Source organism: Ahaetulla prasina, chromosome 3 (genome assembly GCF_028640845.1).
Source record: "Ahaetulla prasina isolate Xishuangbanna chromosome 3, ASM2864084v1, whole genome shotgun sequence".
Taxonomy (NCBI): domain Eukaryota; kingdom Metazoa; phylum Chordata; class Lepidosauria; order Squamata; family Colubridae; genus Ahaetulla; species Ahaetulla prasina.
Window position 1 is genome coordinate 76,546,772 of NC_080541.1, and position 17,182 is coordinate 76,563,953.

General features: G+C 39.8%; 1 protein-coding gene across 3 annotated transcripts in view; it reads right to left on the reverse strand.

The window, feature by feature from the left end:
- The window catches only part of RANBP9 (RAN binding protein 9), a 54,517-nt gene extending 38,007 nt beyond the window's left edge, over positions 1-16,510 (reverse strand). The window contains exons 1-2 of one of the 3 annotated variants that reach the window (XM_058178774.1): positions 15,747-16,510; positions 6,694-6,805 (exon numbers count right to left, since the gene is read on the reverse strand). In XM_058178774.1, coding sequence (XP_058034757.1) covers positions 6,694-6,805; positions 15,747-16,191 — 557 coding nt within the window. In that variant the 5' untranslated portion in view covers positions 16,192-16,510. The remainder of the gene's footprint in view (positions 1-6,693; positions 6,806-15,746) is intronic. The other 2 variants (XM_058178775.1, XM_058178773.1) reach the window with 2 other exon arrangements.
- Between the last annotated feature and the right edge of the window lie 672 nt (positions 16,511-17,182).

Here is a 17,182-nt window from a genome sequence, read left to right on the forward strand (position 1 = left end):
CTGGAGCTTTCCCTAATTTTAATTTTTGTATTATTCCATTAATCTCATCTTGTGTTATATCTTCTTCCATCAATTCCTTATATGTTTGATCAATTTTCACCACATACTTTTCTAAATAGCTTTGCAATTTTCCCCGATTAATTGGTTTCTTTGAATATAGTTTCTGAAAAAAATTTCTAACCACTTCACATTTCTCTAATTTTTTATAACATCTTATACCTCTATCATCTATCAAAACTCCAATTTCTCTCTTCTCTCTTTTATCTTTCGCCATCTTTGCCAATAATTTAGAATTTCTATTACTAAATTCAAAAAAATTCCTATTTAAAAATCTCAAATTTCTTTTACTAACTCTGTATCTTCTTCTATCATTTTATTTCTTAACATATTAAGCTCCTGAAGAATTTTTTTTCTTTAGTAAGCAAAATTGATTTTCCAATTCTTTAATCTGATTTTATCTCTTTCCATTTTAATTTTATAATTTTTATATTTCCTACTTGATAATTTAATACTCTCCTCTAAACACCGCTTTCATCGCATCCCAAACAATTTCAAATTTAACCTCCCGTTATCATTTAATCTCCAACTTTCCTCCAGTTTTTAAGTATCCATTTTTATCCTTTTCATTTTATACAATTTCTCGTCATATCTCCAATAGCTTCTTTTTTCTCAAAATTAAAATCTAAGTCCACCATAACTTCTGCATGATCAGAATCTTTAAAATTCCCACATCTACCTTATCCACATTATTCAACAAATCTTTAGAAAGAAAAATATAATCAATTCTAGAATATGTATTATATATCTTAGAAAAAAGTGTATACTCTCTCAATTCCTTTAACCTCTCTCCACATCAACCACGCCATTTCAAGCATCCACATATTTAAAATCCCCATTTTATTTGCTCCTCCACAGCGGGTGGGATTAGTACTATCTATTTTATCTCTGATTAATTAAAATCCCCAGCCACAATTACTTTCCTACACTTTCATTCTCCAAAATTTTTGTTATTTTTCAAGAAATTCTCTTTGTTTTCATTCGTAAATATAAATTAACAAGTGTCACTTTTTCCTCATTAAGATTTCCAACAATTATTACATATCTTCCATCTTCATCCAAAATTACCTTATGTTTTCAAAGTACACCCTATCTGATATCAGTGTTGCAACTCCTCTAGCTTTTGAAGATCCAAATGCTTTTCATATATTTGCATACCTTTTATATACATTCTATTTGAATCTTCAGATTTCTGATGGGTTTCTTGTAAAAATAAAATGTCTGGCAAATCCTTTTAATCTTAAGCTCCAATCTTCTTCTTTAATCTGATTCCTGTACCCTTCACATTCCATGACATTATTTTTATAACTCCCATTTAAAATATAAATTTTTAATCCTATCCCGCATCTTCCTTTCTGTGCCCACCACCCGACATTAAACTACCATATTTAACATATAAACAACAATAAGAAAACAGAAAAAACAAAACAAAACAAAACAAAACAATAAAGTACAAACAATCTTCTTCCCCACATCCTCATCGATTTCGCCTCTATAAAGAGAATGGGGAGAGGGGCGTGCCAATGCCCGGGCCACTTCTTTCGGGCTGTCTATTTAAATTCATCACTCAAAAAAAGATAACGATGACCCGCATTCAGCTTCATATTTTCCAAGACTCTTATCTGCTTCTTCTCTTACTGTATCCTCACGACTCTTCTTCTGTTCAACCAACACAGGTGATATTTCTTTCCTCTTTAACCCTTTGAGTCTTGCCTCCAATAGCCCCTTTTTCTTCTTCTGGGATTGATGTTTCGCGTATGTTCCACCCATCTGAAGCATTTGATCTTTTATCTCCATTAAATCCTCCATCTCAATCAGTCCAAGCTCCGTAAATATAATAATGCATCTATATCTGGGGTGATTATGCATCCTTCCTTTATAAAAAATTTCAATTGTTGTGGTGGCCTCAATTGTATTTAATTCCATTATCCTCAAAACTTTTGTGATTGGTTTTAAAAAATCTCCATGCCCTTTCTTCTCTTGATATATCCGGGAAGACTTGAATAGTCTTCCTTCAAACTCAAAGCATCTCCCAACTCTCTCACCTTGGCCATAACTTCCAACTTATCACCAAGATTTGCGAACCTGACAAGCACATTCCTGTTAGAACCATTTTGCCTTCTATATCCAATTCTAAAACACTTGCCAGGTCTGCTATTGTGAGCGTAAGTTGCGTATCCAAATCATTAATCCATTTCAAAACCCGCTGTTTCAATTTATCCTCCTTTTCTTTTGAGATTCCTCTGATAACTAAATTATATTTCCTCATCTCTTCTTCCAAAAGACAGATTCTCTTATCTTGCTGCTCATTTTTATAAAATATTTTACCAATTTGCCGATCTACTTTTACTTCATGCACATGCATCTGCTCCATTTCATCTTTAATCATTATCATTTCCTCTTTTTGTTTTGCAAAGTTTTCATTCATCTCTTGCTTTAAATTCTGCATTTCAGATGTCAGTTTCAATGTCAAATTATCTATACGCTCTGATAGTCCTGCTATTTTTTCCCCAATTTTATTTAAAGCTGCAGCAAGTTGCTGCGTTTCTGAAAGTTGTTGAGTCATTTTGAAAAAAACCAAAAAATTTCCCAAACTAGGATTCCAAACCAATTTTACAGAGGGTCTTAGTGAAGATCAAAGGACGACTGTCTTTTAATTGAAGCGAAGCGGCTTATTTGCACTGTTATCTCTCAAGTTCAAGGATACTCCACAAAGAAACACAAAACTTCACAGCTAACATTAATCAGCGCCATTTTTCCTCCACGTCAGCAAAGCAGAAAGGAAGACAAACCAACTTAAACGAAGCAAAATCCTTTTTTTTTTTTTTTTTTGTAATATAAACAAGCTATTAATTTGCTCTCCAGAGAAAAAAAAAATAAAGAAAAAATTAGCTCAGTAAAATCCTCTTACTACCAAACAATCCAATAAAAAATCAGTTTCTCTTCTCTTCAATTAAATTCTTCTTGGCTGAACTTCCGGAAGGCTCAAAAAAAAAAAAAATCTTCTCATTATCAAATTCAGTCCTTCACTTAGCCTCAGCAATAGAAAAAAATTTTTTTTAACACAGAACAGGATAGTTAATTTTGGAAAAACAAAACACAGCAATTTATTCCAACTTACTTATCTTGTCTGCCGGCTTCGGTCAACCCACGCTGTAGAAACTCCTTAATTCAAGCCGTTTCAGATGACCTACCAGTTTTAAATTCAATCTGCTGGGCTGTTAACACTTTCAGTTCATGATTTATTACTCCACAAAGAAACACAAAACTTCACAGCTAACATTAATCAGCGCCATTTTTCCTCCACGACAGCAAAGCAGATAAATTCTTCTTGGCTGAACTTCCGGAAGGCTCAAAAAAAAAAAAATCTTCTCATTATCAAATTCAGTCCTTCACTTAGCCTCAGCAGTAAAATAAAAATTTTTTAACACAGAACAAGATAGTTAATTTTGAAAAAACAGAACACAGTAATTTATTCCAACTTATCCTGTCTGCCGGCTCGGTCAATCCACGCTGTAGAAACTCCTTAATTCAAGCCGTTTCAAATGACCTACCAGTTTTAAATTCAATCTGCTGGGCTGTTAACACTTTCAGTTCATGATTTATTAACTTTCGTCCATAACAGTGCATTCCAAACGGCATAAATTCTCATAAATCTTCATTAATAAGCCCTGTGAAGTGAAGGAAAGGTCCTTACCCCACCACGGTCATGGCCACGCCCCCTCTTAACATTATTATTATATAATTTTATAACCAAGTTCAAAGAATTCTCAACAAGAAATATTATTATGGAGGGCAAATAGGCCGTTTAAAAATGTGATAAATAAATAAAAAATATCTCACCTATATGTATCAAACATCTATAGGGAAATAGTAAATACCCTGTTTTCCCCAAAATAAGACATCCCCTGATAAAAAGCACAATCAGGATTTTCAGTGCATGGCAATAAGTCTTCAAAAAATATAAGACAGCGTCTTATTTTCGGGGAAACATGGTAATATAAAGCTTCCTGTGTACTTTAATCTGACCTGCTCCCGTTCTATTTAAAAAAAAGAAGTACATACCATCCAGTGTATACATTTTTTTAGAATTGCATTAAAAATTCAATTGTTAAAAATATTTATAACCTGACTATATTTACTCTATCAATATCACAAATATAAACTCTCATATTATCACATTCCTCAAAAGGAATGAAAATCCAGTTGCCTTTTGGACAAGCATCTTTGGGACAACCACGACATGGATGATTGAGGATCTCCATAGACACTCAAAAGTAGGAGGAATTATTTATTATTTCTTTATATTTCATACTTCTGAATCACCCATCTCACTAAAAAAGGGGCTCTGGGCAGTGTACAATGTAATTGCTACATAAAACAACATATAAAAAGTAACATTAAAATTAAAAATTTTAATTAAAAACTTTAAAATTATAGAATGACAAACATCAAAAGGGAAAAAAAATCCTAAAATGGCCATTTAACGTTGGATTATTACAAGTGGAGGGGCTCTCAAGGGACTAACCAGCCCCACAGTTGCTTGGTTCTCTGTGCCGCCCATGCAAGGATGCAGAGCCAAATTTTGCTCCCTTTGCAGAAGGCTAAGAGATTGAGAACTTTCTTCACCTCTGGAAGCAGGATGTTCCACAAAGTGAGGCTCTTTTCCTGGACCCCACCAGTCCAAATTCTTTGCTACAGACTCATCTGTAGCATACCTTCCCTGTCTGATTGAATGAGACCTGATCCTATGCCATGTAGGGTTTTATAGGTGATGACCAATACCTTGAATTGGACCCAGAAGCAAATTGGTATCCAGTGCAGTTTGCAGAGTAAGGCTTTTGCATGAGCCCTTCGCTGGGCACCCAGTATGGCTCACGTAGCTAAATCTGCACCAGTTGAAACTTCTGGATTCTTTTCAAAGGTAGACCCATGTAGAATGTATTGCAAAAATCCAATTGGGAGATGACCAGGGCAGGAGTGATTGAGGGTAAAGGCTCTTTCCAGAAAAGGGCGTAATTGGAGCACAACGTGGAGTTGGGCAAAGGTCCTCCTGGCTACAACCACCACTAGCTTTTTGAGTAGGAGCCATGAGTTCAAGAGGACCCCCCAAGTTATGCACTGTCAGGGTCAGAGCAACCCCATCCAAAGATGATAAACTTCTGAGTACAGAGGGATCCACTTCAGTCATTCTGTCTTACTAGAGATCAGTTGAAGTCTGTTGTTAATTAAATGAAGTCCAGATTGCCAACAATGGAATGAGGAAGTATTTATCTCCTCCACCATGCTAACATGATTTATACAATTTTATCATACTATTAATTAGTTATATGGCATATTAGTCTTTATTCATTATAATCACATTTAGAGCTAATTTTATTATCTAAATTAATCTATCATTTAACCATAGTTTACTAAACTAATCTAATTGCATGGTTTACACAACATACTTAGCTACAAATGAGTCAACATTTAACAGTAGTTTACTCTCCAAATCTGGACTGTATATTCATATATAAATAGAAAATTACAGACTTGCAGTTTCAGAAATTGTATAGAAAGATGTTGCAGATGTTTATCCTAAATGTGCTTTTTCCAAAAGGCATGATAACTATGACCAGGATGATTTAGAATCTCCATAGACATTTGCAGATCCTTATGAAAACTAATTCGACTCCTTAAAACTCCTATTCTATAAAAAAGGCCCTAGACCAGGGGTGTCAAACTGGATTTCTTCAAGGGCCGGATCAGCATTGTAGTTCTCCTCCATGAGCAGGTGGGGGGCATTTTCACGGCCCACTTTCGCCTTGGACAGGCTCCTGCACCACTTTGCTGGCCAAAATGGGGCACGGGGCCTGCACGCAGCCCCTGCATGGCCCATTTTGGCCAGCAAAGTGCTGCAGGAGGCAATCCAGGCCAAAAACGGGCTACACGGGTGCCACATGCAGCCCCCTGTGCCCTGTTTTGGCTGCCAGAGGCACGGTGGACTGGTCCCTTGCTATTTCCAGGCTGGCCCCATGGGCCAGATTTAAGCACTACCCGCGGGCCTCAAGTTTGACACCCTTGCCCTAGACTTATTCACTTTTGGAGCATGATTATCATCATGTTTTGTAAAGTCTGCTGTGATTTTTCAGGTAGTTGGAACTGTCTACTTGTCTATAGACAAAGATAAACTGAATCAAAGAAATCAGGATTTTGAAATTGTAAACTGTATTAGATTATTTCACGAGTCACAAATTTACTAAATTTGGATTTATTAGAACACTATCAGAAAGCAGAAATGAAAAATAAAAAAATCTATTTTAATCTAGGAAGTGGTCTGGTAGTATGCATACTATTAATTTAACAGTGTTAAACAGTGTTACTGTATTAAATTACCAATGGAAACAAAAGGAATTTGTTTGTAATGTAAGTAGGCCAAGTATTTGATTTCTCTGGACTATACAGAAATTGATGATTGAAAGAAATGAACAATGTCAGCCTATAACAATTTTTCAATTGAATAAACTGAACAACATCTTTAAATTTATGGAGAAAATTAGAAACCACAATTGCATGCACTTCACTATTTTTTTATTTAAATGTCAGCCTGTACAAATCAAAATATATTCGCAACAGTATATATGAAAATCTTACCCATCTCTTCCTTTACTGACAATTTTTACTTCAAAATAATATATTCCACAAGCAGCAGGTATGGGGTGAGTGGCGCGAACAGAAGCAGCATCTTTCGGAGTTTTCCCATGGCCTGTGAAAAATATATTAAATTATATTCTAGAAATTGAAGACAGTGTGTTCATTAATAAAACAGCTACAGAATCAAGTATATGTGAGAGACTAAACATTTTGGAACACTAGAAATATGCATTCAGTTTAGTGGTGGCCTGTCTTCTGCAATAAGGTCCCCCATTTTACTTTTGAAGACACTTGTAGACATGTGTCTATGTCCAGGCCTTTGGCAAGGTCCCCTTTAGGATTCAGGTTTATTGTTTTCTGTTGTTTCGGATCAATTTCTGTCACCCATCTTTTTCTTTTTTATTTTTGCCTACTGTATTTTTTTCTTGTTATTAATATTTTTACTTGTGAATTGCCCTGATTAGTTGGAAGTTGGCTGTTATACAAATTTAATAAATCATCATAATTTTCATCATCATTTTGACCAGAAAACAAGGAAAGATCCATTTGTAAAACAATTGTATTAAAACAATGGTTAATTTACAACCATTCCCTTGTACCTGAAGAAATTTACAAAGAGTTTAACATTAGTTTATTTAAAGTGAAGATTGGGTATTTTACTACTTCTACATAATTAGTAGTATTTACTAAAAAAAAAAATCTCTCGAACCAGTAAATAAAATTAATCATGGCTAAATTGTTTTACAGATATGAGATTATTTAGATACCTGCATAAAATTTGAAACCAGTGATTACATTTGAAATGATTCTGCGTATGTGTTAAAAATACAGTGGTACCTTGGTACTCATTGTTAATTGATTCTGGGAGGCACAATGAGTACCAAAAATGATGAGTACCAAACAATTTTTTCCCCATAAGGAATAATGTAGTGAGTCAAAAGGCAGCCGACACTGACAAATTCTAGCTTATGCGTTGAGTACCATGAGTACCAGGACAAAATTTTCATGTCAAAATGTGCTGAGTACCATATTTGATGAGTTTCAAACAGGGGTGAATCGGCTTGGTTCGGATCGGTTTGCCCATTCTGGTAGCGATGGCTGGTGGTTTGGAGAACTGGTAGCAAAAATCCCTGCCCCCTCCCATGCCCAGCTGAGCCGCACCATCATCAGAGGTTGTTTTTTTTAACTTTTAAAAGCAGTTTTTCTTCAGCCGAAAACATGCCTTTAAAAGTAAAACAAAAGCCTTTGATGATCCTGCAGCTCAGTTGGGATCATCAGAACCCTTTAAAACTTTTTTTTAAACAACCTCTTCGACCGAAGAGATTGTAAAAAAAAAAAAAAAGTTTTAAAAGGCTCCTCTGGTGATCCCAGCTGAGTTTCTCATCACCAGAACCTTAAAAAACATGTTTTCTACAAGCTCTTCAGCCGAAGAGCTTGTAGAAAACCCCCTTTTAAGAGGTTCTGGGCTGCCATAAGGCACTTATCTAATTAATCTAAGGGCCGGAATAGCTCAGGCTGTAAGGAGCCTGTTATTAGAACACAATAGCCTGCAATTACTGCAGGTTCAAGCCCGGCCCAAGGTTGACTCAGCCTTCCATCCTTTATAAGGTAGGTAAAATGAGGACCCAGATTGTTGGGGGGGCAATAAGTTGACTTTGTAAATATACAAATAGAATGAGACTATTGCCTTATACACTGTAAGCCGCCCTGAGTCTTCGGAGAAGGGCGGGATATAAATGTAAATTAAAAAAACAAAACAAAAAAACTGCTCCTTTCTGGCTGGGAAAGCCATGCTTTACATCAGTTGCATCAGCTAGCAACTGAATCTGCCTGCCTAAAATCCATCTCCTCAATCAGCAACTGAATCTGCCTGCTTTTACCAGGTTCGCCTGGTTCGCCAGTTGCGTCCCTTCCTTGATCGGGATGCCTTATGCACGGTCACTCACGCTCTGGTTACGTCTAGGCTGGATTATTGCAATGCTCTCTACATGGGGCTGCCCTTGAGGTGCACCCGGAGGCTGCAGCTAGTCCAGAATGCGGCTGCGCGAGTAGTAACGGGAGCCGCTCGTGGCTCCCACGTGACATCGCTGCTCCGTAGCTTGCACTGGCTTCCTGTGGTCTTTCGGGTGCGCTTCAAGATTTTGGTAACTATCTTTAAAGCGCTCCATGGCTTAGGACCCGGGTACTTACGAGACCGCCTGCTGTTACCTTTTGCCTCCCACCGACCGTCGCTGAGAGGGTCTCCTCAGGGTGCCGTCCGCCAGTGTCGGCTGGTGGCCCCCAGGAGTAGGGCCTTCTCTGTGGGGGCAGTGACGCTCTGGAACGAACTTCCCCCCGGTCTGCGTCAAGTGCCCGATCTTCGGACCTTCCGTCGTGAGCTCAAAACATATTTATTCATTAAAGCGGGACTGGCATAATTAGTGATGTATTTTAATTGGGTTTTTAATATTTTTTAACTTTTTAATTTAAATTTTAATAATCGGCCTTTAAAATTTGCTCTTTTTAATTTGTTGTTTTAAACTGTATATATCTTTGTTTTTACTTTGACTGTACACCGCCCTGAGTCCTTCGGGAGAAGGGCGGTATAAAAATTTAATAAAAAAATAAAATAAAATAAATGAGGAACTCTGGGAGTTGAAGTCCACAAAGTTTAAAGTTACTAAGGTTGGAGACCCCTGATCTAAAAAATATAAATAAAATAAAATAATAAAATATTTGTGGAGCTTTCTGAGATTTAGTGTGTTTCTGTAGTGTTTCACTGTAACTACACAAACACACAAAATCTCACAAAGCTGTATGTGGCATTGTGTGTGTGTGTGTGTGTGTGTGTGTGTGTGTGAGTCAGTTGTGTTATGTTGTGTGTGTGTAAAGTGTGAAAGTTGGTTTTTGAGCTTTTTGTGGCTGTGTGAGGTTCCTGCTTGTTGCAGGGGCCATTTTGGGTGAAGTGCAGCTGCTTTTACATTGTGTGTGGGTCAGTTGTGTTTTGTTGTGTGTGTGTAAAGTGTGAAAGTTGGTTTTTGGTACCTCTTATTGTTTTGTATACTTTATTATTTTTATTATTTATTGTTATATTATTTGTTATATTGTTATATTATATTATTGTTATTGGCCACGCCCACCCAGTCATCTGACCACCAAGCCACAACCACCAATTAAGCCAAGCCCACAGAACCAGTAGGGAAAATTTTTAGATTTCATCCCTGGTTTCAAAGCAATTTAGAGTACCAAGGTACACTGTACGTATATTTCCATATGTATCTTCTCTTGAATTGCCTGATTGGTGCTTTTTGAAGTGTTTATCAGACCCTACATAAGGTCCTTATAAAGAAAATTGCTAGTCTTTTAATTGCTCAGAAGGTTGAGTTAAAAAGCTGGGGGAAAAGAGCTGATTTCTACCCACTAATTGTATGTTGCTGTCACCATTGTATGCATTGCAGGTTTTCCATTGCTTCTGCCAATAAAAGGTTCATACTTTTAGGATGCGGATGGTGGGGGAATGCAGCACTATATTGCTAAAGCATTCTGGCTCCTTAGCTACTTCTGGATATCTGTATGCCAACACTGATAGTCCCTTGCAGCACTCAGGATGAGCATTTTGCTTGTTATTGATTGTCCCTTCTGCTTCGTCCTATGTTCCTCTTCTATTAATGTAACTCGGTGTCGGCAATGTGCAGCTCCTGAGCTGCATGCGGCTCTCTCGTCCCCCTGCTGTGGCTCCCTGCCGGCCGGCCCTGCCCCTCACCCGCCTCTCCCAGTCACTCCTTGTGTGGCCTGGGAAGGTAAGGGTGATGGCGGGGATGGAGACTCGCTCTATATTCCAGAATAGGAGGAAGTGCGCCTGTAATTTCCTCTCATCTCATAGGCGCTTCTTGGTGCTGCACGTACTTTGGTCGCTCAGGGAGACATGTGACTTTCTCTCCGATGCTCTGCTTCATAATGGGTTCCGGGAGGAAACGAGGACACCGTCTCCTCCATTGTGAAGTGTGTTAAATTTAAGTGTGCTGCGCAAGGAGCTGCGAGAACGCAAATTTAATTTAGCGTGCTCGCTGCACTCATAGCACCTTGCGCAGCACACTTAAATTTACCATGCTTCACAATGGGGGAGACAGTGTCCCCTCCTCCTCCTGGAGCCCATTACGATGCAGAGAATCAGCCACAGCTGGGCCAGGCCAGTGTCTCAAGATGGAGAGAAAGTTGCACGTTTCCCTGAGTGATTGAGGTGCACGCAGCACCAAGAAGTGCTGGAAGAAGTGCCCGCGACATGAGAGACAAGTACTGGGGCGCTTCCCTCCTGCTCTGGAATATGGAGCGAGTCTCCATCCCCATTGTCACCCTTACCTTCTCAGGCCACATGAGGAGTGACTTGAACGGTGAGGGGTGGGGCCAGCCAGCCGGCAGGGAGCTACAGCAGTGGGGCGAAAGAGCTTCATTTATCTGGGAACCTGAAATGACTCTTGATTTAAATCATATGGTAAAAAGCACACAAAGAAGAAGAAAGAACATCAGCAAAAAAACCAACAAAAACCTAAACTCTCGCCTGTTTTTAGAAATAGTTCAAGAGGGAACACACATACACACATGAGATACAGGGAGAGAGGGAGAGGAAGAGAAGGGGGAAAGAGAGATAGAGAGATGAGAGAGAGAAAAAGGGAAAAAGAGAGAGAAATGAGAAATGGAGGGAGAGAATGAGAGAGAGGAAAAAGAGAAACAAATGAGAGAGAGAGAAGGGGGAGAGACACAGAAATGACAGCTGGAGGGACAGAATGAGAGGGAAAAGAGGGAAGAGAGAGAGAAAGGAGGAGAAAGAAAGGAAAAAGAAAGAGGGGGAGGGAAGGAGAGGAATAGGAAAAAGAGAAAAACAAGAGGGGGGGAGAGGGAGAGAGAGAGACCCATTTCCCATAGAAAACACCCAGAGCCACAAAACCCGAGTAGGCGTGGCTGTGGGAGTGACATTGAGTTGGCCATGTCCACCCAGGTTTTGTGGCTCAGTGTTTTCTTTTCTGTGGGAATTGGGTCCAAATGGCTCTTTGAGTGTTTAAGGTTGCAAACCCCTGGGTAACTTATCAGGATTAATTGTAGATACAGGTTTAGGGTTTTTTTCATAAAAGTGGTAGATCTGTATTCAGAAGCAATCTGTCTAATAGGCTCCAATGCCACGGCACCTTAGACCTGTTAGTTGCATAATCCGACAAAAAACTAAACTACTCAAGCACCTGTCTAAACTTGCTCAATCTCATTCAAACCATTTTTTCCAAATCAGGTAAAGTGAATGATATTTTTTTCCATTGGCAGGTAATATTAAGTGGAAGGAGAAAGTAATCTACGGGAATCCACCAATCTCTTTCCTTACTTTGTCCTGCATTTAAACAATAGGTATAGAACCAACTATCAAAATAGGGCTTAGCAATTGAAATACAAATTTTATATCACATTATTTTATGCTGGCATAGGTTGTATATGTCCTATGGTAAATTATAAATGTACATTCTTTTCTCACAGTAGAATAATAGTTTTAAAAGTTAAAACAAAACAAATGTTAACACAGAGTTAAACTCTTATACAAACAATCATATCTGCTGCTAGAAAACCAAAATATAGCAACAGCCCACTAAAATATAGGATTGAAAAAGCAATATTCAGTTCACATTTTAAGTGGTATTTATGCAAGAGAAGGAACCAGGGGAAAATGGCAGTGCTTCCATTCAAACCCATACGCAGTCTGGGTTAAGCAATAACAAATATTTTTAATTTGTAATTAAGCTATAAAAAGATAATAAGCAACATGGCTATAATACTAGTTCAATATAAGTTAATGTTCAGCTGGGATGGTTTTAACTATGAGCACTTGCATTTCAGCTATCTGAAAATTAGTACAGACATTTATAGAAAACAGTTTGTGTGGTTCCCACATAATCTTATTTTTGTAGAATCACTTTGAAAAATCTACTTATAATTTAGTGGAAAATTTATTATGGTTTTAAAATGCTAAGTTTATGTAACTAATAACAAAACAGCTAAATTTATTATTGAACTTATTCAAAATGTTATTATATAAAAAAATATAATGCCTTCCTCTTCTAAATAAATTAATCCTTCATTTTCTAGTTTTTAGTTGTGACCCAAGTTTTCTAGATATCTTTTTCCACTATCTTTTAATATATGGTGTTTGACACTATTAGATAATGTAGCTTATACAGCAAAACTATTTTCTGCATGAAGAATTATTCTTTATATTTGAGAATTTTACCTAAGACTGGAAAAGATGACCTCGCCAATTGTCTCTTTAGGGCTTAATACCTGTTTGAACTGAAATGATTTTTCATTTTAACTCTCTAAATACAATTTTTCTAAGAAAAAATTCAAAAGGTATCTATATAGTCAAATCTTCAATATTCTTCCCTATATAGAGATCCTCAAGTCACGAAATATATGTTTGAATTACAGTATTTATTAATGAATCATAATTATGAATAATAAATTATGTAGTTTTATTTCTATTTCTCTATAGGTGAAATCAGCTCAATCTAAATTTTCTGAACTGAAACTATTTTTGAGCATTGCAGAAAAAGAAAGAAACCGCTACCATACTTTTATATTAAGCCAAACTATATACTATAATACTAGTTAATAAAATATCACACAAAAAGCATAATACAAAATAAAATAAAGAATATGGAATAGCTGCAAATTATTCTCAAAGTATATTTCCTGATTAACAACGCAAATCATAATGAGCATATTAACTCAAGAGCTCAAATCCATAGGAAGTTAAGCACTTTCCAGACTTAACAGTATATAAAATCATGGTTAGCCCAAAAAATTTAGCCTCTACCTTCCCTCTTGCTATCAACTCATCATTCAGCAAGGGTGCAAGGAGTTCAAAACCATCTGTTATTATTTTAGTTTATCTGCAGTTTAACATCTCTCCCAAATCCTATAGTATGATTATGGTTAGTGAACATAGATTCATAACTCTCTCAAATTCTGAATATTTCAAATCATAAGATAAATAAAAGTTGATCTAACCTTTGATGATATGAAAAGTTGCAATTAATAAAAATCGAAGCAATGACTTATAGTCTTTCTCACAGGGTTAAAGAAGTATGTAAGCTCAAGGACAGAACATCATTCTCATTTAGGTTAGTGATAGTTTAGTACTTTAGCTTTATCTCTGAATCATTAAATTGTTATGTATTTCAAATATATACTATAGTACTACCATAGAACATACAAAAGAGTCATCCAAAGAAAAACTTGGCTTGGAAAACTCTAAACTCCTAGTTATCTAAATCTTTATGCACTATGTAGGAATTTCCGCATCAAAACAAGGAAACTTCTTCCAGGGCTTAAAGGGACTGTCAACATATCAGGACACTGTATCACTTTTTGTGAAAGATGCATGCTGATATCTAAATATTGAGAATTTCATATTTGCTGTGTTCTAAGCTGTAGATCAGAAGCTGTACATAATAGATTCTTATTTGTTTTCATTTTTCTGCCTTCTAGGCAAAGTGCTTCTGTTTCTGTGTGTATACACACACACACACATATATACACAAGCGTAATTTTTCCCAAAGCCTGTGCTTCGTAAATTCAAAAGTTAAATTTAGAATAGATGAGCCTTTTTCTGCAATAACCAGTTTTCTCCTTTTTTATCTTGCTTCTGCTTTCCCATTCCATTTTAGATGAATGAGTGTATGTGTGGAGCGTGTGTACACATATAAATCTAAAATGCAGAAGGAAACATGAACTGTCCCAAATGATTTCAGCACTACAGAAAATATAGCTTCTTTTGTACATCAGTTTTTGCCTCTTTACTTCCTGATATTAACATCAGAAGAAGAAAGATAAATTCAACATATAATAGAAACCAAATTTGAAGGAATTAATTTTTCATTAGCCAATATTGCAGCTAATGTTCCCCATCATGCAGGATGAATTTACAGAATTCTGTTCTGTTTCCTTTCTTCATTTTTACCTGTTTAAAAGTTTTAGATTTATTCTTCCAACTTCTGCTGACCTTTACTCTCTTGCTAAACAAACACATTTCTTGCCCTAACCGGTTATTTTTAATTAGACACGTCACACTGACTGACTTGCTTTCTCCTCCCCTGACCCCAAGTTGTTATTCAACAAGAGAAATAATCACTTCTGAAGAAAATGACACTTTATACACTGCTTCTTCCCACATCACCCACAATCAGAAAATAAAGGCTCATCCAAGCGTCCCAATATTTCGAAGATAAAAAAAAATGAAGCTGAGAGGGAGTCTACTTGGCTTCCTAACTTTTTCTCAAGAGGACCCAATGAGATTTGTTTCCTGTTGTTCTATTTTTTAACATTTCTTCCCCTCCGGCCCCCCACAGATTGCTTCTAAAACGTTTCCTCCCAGGTTAAGAAAAGAAAAGCAGGGATGGGTGTTTTTTTTTTAAGAGATGGAGTATCAGGTTTAAAAACAGCTAATCCCAGGCCTAGTTCCTTTAAAAGAACAGGCCCGATTGCTCTTAATCCGGTTGAGAGGAACGAAGTTACTGAAGGTGAAGGTAGATGGGGCAGAAAGGAAATCAAGAGAGAGACCAGAACAAACCAAAACCAAAACAAAGCAAAACAAAAGGCGTCAAAAATAGGGCTGATTGTCAGAAGGGAGAAAGAAGATGGCATTCGGTCTTTTTGGGAAGTGGGCAACGGCAACGGAGAGACTGTGTGGTGGCGTCAGTATTGTCTGCTGAAGGTGGAAACAAAAAATGATGCACGAAGAAGCGGGGTGTCGTCCATCGACAACGGGGTGGGGGGTGGGGTTGGGAGGTATGGGGGGGACTTTGCTGGCCGAACCGGGGTGGATGTTTTAGGGGCAGGGGTCGACCTGGAAATACAGTGGAAGAGGTCGACAACCTCCGGCCTCCGGCAGTCTTGTCGACCATCCTGTCAACACAACCTGCTCGGCTGCCTGCCTTGGCCGTCTTTCTGCCTGAGGGAAGGCCGAAGAGCAAAGCGAGCGAGCGGGCTGGCCTCGGCCTTGTCCGTCGCCCCCTCACCTTCCCCCACCCTCTCACCTTTGTAGTGGACGCGCAGGTTGTTCTGTGAGAGGCCGATGTAGCTGAATTTGTCTTTCGGGCTCCAAGAGCGAGGGAGCGGCGTTTCCTGCTCGTCCACGGCCGGATAGAGCCGCTTCAGGCGCCGCTTGAGCTCTTTCTCTTGCTCGTTGAGGGCTGGATCGCCGCAGTGAGGGAAAGGGGCCGGGGCGCTACTGCCGCTCCCGGCAGACATGGGCCCAGCTGAGGAGACAGGCGAGACTGTTGTTGCCGCCGTCGTCGTCGTCGTGGCCGCCGCCGCTACGGCGGGCGGAGGAGGAGGAGGCGGCGGGGCCGAAGTGGCCGGCGGCGGCGGTGGCGGCGGCGGCGGGTGAAGGAGAAGCGCGGCCGAGGCCGGCGAGGGAGTCGGGTTGCTCGGCGCCAGAGGAGCCGTCGCCGGCAGTTGTTGCGGCTGCTGCCCGGACATGCCGGCCTTGGTCTCTCTTGTCTCTTTCTCTCTCGAAGGAAGCGAAGGTCTCTTAGAACGAGGGTTTATGCGAACAACCTCTCACCAGAGTGACAGTCCGAGATGCGGAAAGCACGGGAGCCACACAACCGGAGGGGAGTGGGGGAGGCGGCGGCGGCGGCGGCGGCGGCGGAGGAGGAGGAGGCGACTGGGCTGTGGAAGCTCGCGCGACTACGAGAAAGGGATTGGAAACGACGAAGGTGATGACGAGCGGGGGTGCGCGGGCGCGCGCGGAGGTGTGTGTCTGTATATGTGTATATGTTGTGCGTGCAGGCGCGCGCGGGGAGGCGGGCGAGTCGGGCGGCCTAGAGTTCGGGAGGCTGCGCGCGGCAGCCCGCCCGCGCGCGTGACGCGAAAGGGAACGGGAGACGGGAGCTCTTGGCTTTGTCGCTTACTGCGCCGCGAGCCTTCGGGCGGCGGCTGGCGCTGCCGGGGTGCCCCTGTACTCTTAAACTCAGCAGTTGCCAGCCGCCGCCGCCGCCGCCGTTTTGGAACGTGCTCCTCAATCAGCTGAGCGGCTCTTGCCTGTCAATGATACGGACGTGCGTGAGGGGACGGCGGCGAGGGTCCGTGCCGGTTGCCCCGCTAGCGATGAGGGACGGGCGAAAGGAACGAGGGAGGAAGTGGGCTGGCGGGCCTGGAGCTGCTGATGGGCCAGGCGGCAACCAGCAGAGCTGACCGGCTTCCTCGCCCCGCGATGTCGCAAAACAGGAAAAGAGTGGGAGGCTGCGACATAACTCTCTTACACACACACACACACACACACACAAAGTCTGTCTCTCTCATTCTCCCTCCCTCCCTCTCTCTCTCACACACACACACAAACGTACAAACACAGTCTCTCACTTTCATTCTCTCTCTCCCTCTCTCTCACACACTATCTGTCACTATCTCATTCTCTCTCACACACACACACACACTGTCACTCTCACTTCACTCCCTTCTCAACCAC